This window comes from Antrostomus carolinensis, unplaced genomic scaffold (genome assembly GCF_000700745.2).
Source record: "Antrostomus carolinensis isolate BGI_N321 unplaced genomic scaffold, ASM70074v2 scaffold52150, whole genome shotgun sequence".
Classification (NCBI taxonomy): Eukaryota; Metazoa; Chordata; class Aves; order Caprimulgiformes; family Caprimulgidae; genus Antrostomus; species Antrostomus carolinensis.
Window position 1 is genome coordinate 4,477 of NW_010291643.1, and position 5,969 is coordinate 10,445.

The 5,969-nt window shown below is 41.7% G+C and overlaps 1 protein-coding gene across 1 annotated transcript in view; it reads left to right on the forward strand.

The window, feature by feature from the left end:
- LOC104531697 (MAP kinase-activated protein kinase 3) overlaps positions 1-3,258 on the forward strand; it is a gene marked incomplete at its 5' end in the record, with an annotated part of 6,298 nt that extends 3,040 nt beyond the window's left edge. The window contains 2 exons of the mRNA XM_010176675.2: positions 1,289-1,369; positions 2,878-3,258. Coding sequence (XP_010174977.1) covers positions 1,289-1,369; positions 2,878-3,036 — 240 coding nt within the window. The remainder of the gene's footprint in view (positions 1-1,288; positions 1,370-2,877) is intronic.
- Positions 3,259-5,969: the final 2,711 nt, after the last annotated feature.

The following is a 5,969-nucleotide window of genomic DNA, read 5'->3' on the forward strand; positions in this document are numbered from 1 at the left end:
AGTGGGAAAGACCAACATAGTGAATGTCTGTGTTCTTCCTTTTCTTTTCCTAAATCCCTAAGTGGGAATGTGTATGGGAGATGCCTTGCGCAAACAGCAGAGGAGGGGGCTTTGTCTCTCCTCTTTTTTTATTTTTTCTTGTGGTAGATGAATAGCAGAAGCGTTACTGTGGACTATGCACAAATTGTCAGTTTAGGTGGAGCACATAATCCCCTAGTTAGCTTGTAGATAAGATTTATTCAACAAGAAGTAGCTGACAGCAGGTAGGAGGGCACCTTCAAAACCTGCTCAGGGACACCACTAAAGCCAGTCTGCTGGTTTTCCATTTCCCACCTCCCACCTGTAGTTCATAAAACTATGCCCTGGCCAGCTGTGGTCCTTTTCCACAGGATGCAGGAGTCATGATTTCTGCTTCCACTTCTGTAACTACTACAGTGCAGCTGTTAGCTCAGTGGAGAATAAGCACTGCTTCCAATGTAATGCATATTTTACAAAGGCACGTACAGGGATCTCCTTAGACTTTGTTGATATGCAGCTTCATCTGGTGTAGGATACCACAGCAGCAGAAAGCAATTTAGGGAGAAAGCATGAAGAAGATAGACTATCCAAATTAAAGTATAGTTTGAGTTATGGACTGGAAAGAAATATCATGATTCTTGCTGAATTTAGCTAGGAAACTGTGCTTCATGCTTTAGAAATTGTATGTTATTCTAATATAAAGTAACTGATCTTTCATGACAGGTGAGCATAGACCTCAATTTTATGTGGAAGAATCAAGCGATGCACTGTCTGCTGACCTGTGTCTTACTCTGAATAGCAGCATAATTTCCTCTTTGGGGCACACTTATGATCTGATAAACTGGTAATCTCAGTTAATGTATATGTACAAGAAAATTTCTCCTGCAACAAATCCTAGAAGATAAAGGTCAAATTAACCACATTAAAACATTGATTAATGAATAGTGAAATGCCAGTTAAAATCTAAAATGTACATAAAAATTTATCCAACACAGGATTATTGATTGGACTGGCAGGGAGCAGGGAGAAAAAAACTCAGCACTGCTTTCTCTCTCCTTTTCTTCTTTAAAGATACTGTCGAGTGGGGGCTGTAGTCCTTTTCTGCCTTATACATGAATTAGCTTGTGGAGTGATCACAAGCATGAATAATGTGGGCCATCAAAGCACTAGATAAAGTTTTATGTCTTCCATACACATAGAAGAGCAGACAGTCACTTCCCCAATGTGATTTTGCAGATCACTTTTTTTTGGTATTTTTCTCTTTTCTCAGAGATCAATGGCAGTGCCACCAACTCCTCTTCATACTGCACGGGTCCTGCAAGAGGATAAAGACCACTGGGATGAAGTTAAAGTGAGTCAATCACAGTTCAGATTTCTTGAAGTCAAGCCTGATAAAGAGATTAAATGGGCTGTCTTCTCTGCATATGCTTATTTCCTTGGAGATTATGATTGTTTTGAATACAACCATGTTAAACAAAGGAAGTGTGAACAGTCCTGGTTAGAACAGTAGTGTATATGATAACTGTTTAAAAAAGAAATAAAAGAATGCTATTTGAGCTTCATCTAACAGCCTTACAGCTGTGCCAGATATCAACAAAGATTATGTTTATGATCAAAGTTATTAGTGATGCTACCTGCAGAGCCACTGTATGTAACCACAGAGGAGAAGGGACAGTGTTGAGGGAGCTTGAAGTTCATCATAGTGAAGGATATGATGAAAATGTAGGGGGATAGGGTGGGAGGGTTGAGCTGCATTCTGGTTTTCTACTCTGTCCTTCTATTGTAAAACAACATTAAATGACCTTAGCCTTGTCTTGTTGTGACATTTGCCAGGGGGAGGTAATTTATCTGTCTTTCCCTTAATCTAACCAGGTGCCTCACCTACTGTTTGTACTGATGACAGTTGAATGCTTCCTGCAAAGAGAAACTGTAGGGCAGACTAAAAGTTGTTTGCAAGCTTTAACTCTTTCCTGCTGGCCTTTATCAGGTTGGCATGCTTTTACAATTAATTCTGATTTTTTTTGCATTTACAATGCTTGGCATTTTGATAATTGCAACATTCTCGTAGTGTGTTTTACTGATTTTATTTAAATTACTGATGTATAACCTCAGCTGTCGAACTATGTAATGGTAAAATTTCATAGGACCTAGGCAACATTTGCCCCCCAAGTCACAGAGATCAAACAGATATTTTCAATTAACATTCTTTATTTCCATGTTTCTCACAACTTGTTATGCTTGTGCTTTGTGCAGGTCCAAGAGGCATTCCCTTGGGCCACCAGCATTCCCATAATATTTAATTGTTTTTCCTTCCCTGAACTAAATGCCTGGACATTCATTCACTTAAGCAGATACTTGCTCAAAGCCTTATTAAAAAGTTTAAAATTTGCCTGCACTTAAATATTGTTACAAACTAAGAAATTGTGTGAATTTGAAGCACATACTTTTAAACAACTTTGTGTGGGCTCTTTGTTCTAGTTCCTGCTAACCTAGTTTGGTAACAGAGCAAGGAGAGCAGCGCTCTGACAATGGTATATGAAGCCCAGGCTCAGTAGCTGGTGAAGGCCCAGAGCCAGCCAGTAAGAAATACTGGGCACAGGGACGTGAGGGAATTTAGGCCAGTGGAGTGTGGTCTTGCACGCTCACGTATGAAACTCTCTGTGAATAGTTCCTCCTGAATGAGTCCATGAGTAGAACGAAGCCTTTAGTCATAGTCTAGTGCAGCAGAAAGGGCTCGTCTGTTTCTGGCCGTGGTGTAACAGAGGGATCCTTTTTGTACATTCATCTCCTAGCTGTAGGGTAGGGTGGCTGTGTGCTCTCTGCCTCAGGGTTTTCAATAAATTGCTTCCTTGGTTTCAGGAGGAGATGACCAGTGCTTTGGCTACCATGAGGGTGGACTATGATCAGGTGAAAATTAAAGACTTGAAAACATCCAACAACCGCCTCCTGAACAAACGCCGTAAGAAGCAAAAGCAGGCAGGCACTTCTTCTGCAGCCCCAGGATGCAATAATCAATGAGAAGAGAAGCCAAGGACCTGTGGGTGGAGGGTAAAAGTTAAATGGAACAATTTAAAATCAGTATGATCAACTCAGTCCATACCACAAATGCAGTGAGACCATGAAGAAACTATCCTGCAAAGAGGGAGCAGTGTGGAAGATTACATTTTTATAACTTGAATCAGGGCTTTGCTTTTAAAGGCTAATGTATATGACATGATTCTGTTCTGTATCACTAGGGAAGGTACAGTAATACCAGAAATGTTACGGGTTTTTGTTTTAGCTTTAACTGTATCAGAGGTGAGAGAACAGGCGGCAGTCTCGGCATACTAATGCATTGAGGCTTTAACAGCTATCTACAAGAGAAACTTCTGCTACTGTTTTAAATTTGGGAATAGAAAAAATGCCAGATGTTCTGCTTGGAGTGTTTTGTGTTTTAGTAGTTCAAACACGAGTACTGAGAAAGGAGGAAAAATGTCACTGCTCTTGATACGAATAACACAGGTGCAGTTCTATTTTGGATACATCTGGACAGCATTTCATGTTAGAATTGGTAAGAATAGCCAATATTTTCAAACTTACCTTCTATAGTTACAGAATATCATCTAAGCAGTAAACAGTTATTCCTATTACAGGAAAAAGCATCCGTACATTTCCATTTTCATAGTCTTTGTGTAGACTCATGTGAAGATTTGAGTTTGTCATGGATTCTCATTTGATAACATGTAAGTTTTCTAAACTGTAAGTGTTATGTCGTGTCTATGCACTGTCAGATTCCTCTCTTGTAATGTTTTTAATTTAAACAGTACTTTATGAGAAGAGTTTTAATATGCATTTAATTAGTTGAAAGTATCCTGCAGAGAATATTACTGTTCCTCTTGGATCCACAACCTCTAGGGAGTGCATCTGGATATGCAGTTGTGTACAAGAGACTGCTCTAGAAAAGGGACTTCTGAAATTCATGAAGAAGTGGCAAGTGCTTGTTCTCTGAATGGACCATGGTGTCTGCCAGCATTCCTTCTGGTAATTATCTCCAGATCCTGTGCCTAACATATGCTGATCACAGCAAATTTTGGGATGCTGGGGTTGTTTTTTTCCTGGGGTCAGGGAGGGGGAAGGATGCTACTTTATTTGCAGAGTTTTATCAGTGTTTCTGGATCCAAAGATTCTCACCACCTAAGGGAGATTACATATCAGTATATCCACCCCATTGGTTTTTTTCCTATTCTAATTCTTAGTTTATGGGATCCTAGCCTTGGTTTACTAATTTGTTTTACTTTGTGATCAAAAGATTTCTTCTTGCTCTGTTTTGTTGGGTTTTTTTTAGTTGAGGTGAAGCAAATGTTTGTGAAAGTATCATCAGAGTCTAGAAGGAAAATTATGGGCTTCCAGTGATGCAGGCAAAAACTTCGTGGTACGCACCCAGAGTACTGTTGTGCTAATAGCCTCAGAAGAATGTTAAAAGACAAAAAGGAAAACAAGGCTCCAGAGAGGATCTGAATCGTCAAATCTGACTGCCCCATAGATCTTGTTACTGTCAATAAAGATCAGCCGAAGGCTTTGGACCTTGTCTGGGGAGCCCTGTTCCCATCTTCAAAGTGTCAGAGGCCTCCATTCTCCTTTGTGAGCTGGTCCTGGGGTTTTTTAAACTGATTTTTAATAAATTGTGTTACAGCATTCCTTCTTCCTGTCATCCCTGTTTTTGCTGAGATGTTGCAGAGTTTGTGTTGCTTTGTGAGGTACATCTGTGTTGAAGGTGATGGGAAAGGGGAGAAGGAAGGTGCTCAGTAATGTCCACATTCAGCGGCTGCCCAACTTGGAGCATTTCTAAGATTTCAAGGATTTGTTTTTCACTAGCAGTCTCTGCAAGGATGTATTTTAAAATCATTTCATGTTTATCTAGGTATATCTATGATTATTATAGCCTGTCCTGTATATATTTATTTTATCATACTACTCCTATTAATTATGCAAATATTATTCACTACCTGTAAATGATAAGATAACAAATGAAGAGTTGTGACATGTTCAGGGTGCAACAGCTGGGATTAGAGCCAGAACCAAGTTTCTCTCTCTTTATCCAGATTTTTTTGAGGGTGCTATGTCCATCACTCCCACTTTCCTATCTCTGCACCCGATCAGGGTGATACACACTCCTGCTAACCCAGTTAATAGGGTGATGTGTGTTTGATGTGGTGATGTCCTGGCTGCCTTGGGTTGAGTGGTATTGAAACTGTTGCTACCCACATTTTTGCTTCTGCCTTGCCCAAAGTTTGAGCAGGAGCTCTGTTTCCAGCCGGTGCTTTCTTGCATGTCAGTTCAGTCTGGAGCTTGAAGACTTGTATCTGTTCCTGGGTAGCATTCCATGGAGAGCTCTAAAGCATATCTGGACCCGTTTCCTTCCTGTGGGGTTCCAGTCTTTGCTGCACTGTGGGTCAGAAGCTGGACTGATGCACTTGGGCACAGTGCCTTCAGCTTTCAGTCCCTGTAGAGTAGGACAATACCATGGCATTAAATTTGGACTAATAGTTCTTGCATTCTACCCTGCAGTGACAACAGCCAGGAATGCTGTACAGCCTGGTGGGAACCTGAGGAGGCCCTCAAACCGGCAGGCGTGGAAGTGTGTGTGCAAGTATTGTACAGAGGTGTTTGTGCTCATTTTACAGAAGAAAGGAGGCAGTTCCTTGGGAGCTGGGAAGCAGCTGACATGCAATGCATGGACCCTCAAACTGCTGTTTCCTGTGAGGCAGTGGGAGCCCTGCTCTTGTTCCAACTGTGTCTGCGTCAGCCGGAGCTGTGGGAAGCTGCCAGGGACCGGATCGGGGGCTGTGCTTGTTGTCACCCCTCGCTGGGGGTGCAGACGTTCCCCCCGCAGCTCTGCGGGTGGCCCCAGGTCTATACAGACCCATCTATACCTCTGCACGGAGGCCGATGTAGGGGGTGCGGGCGCACCC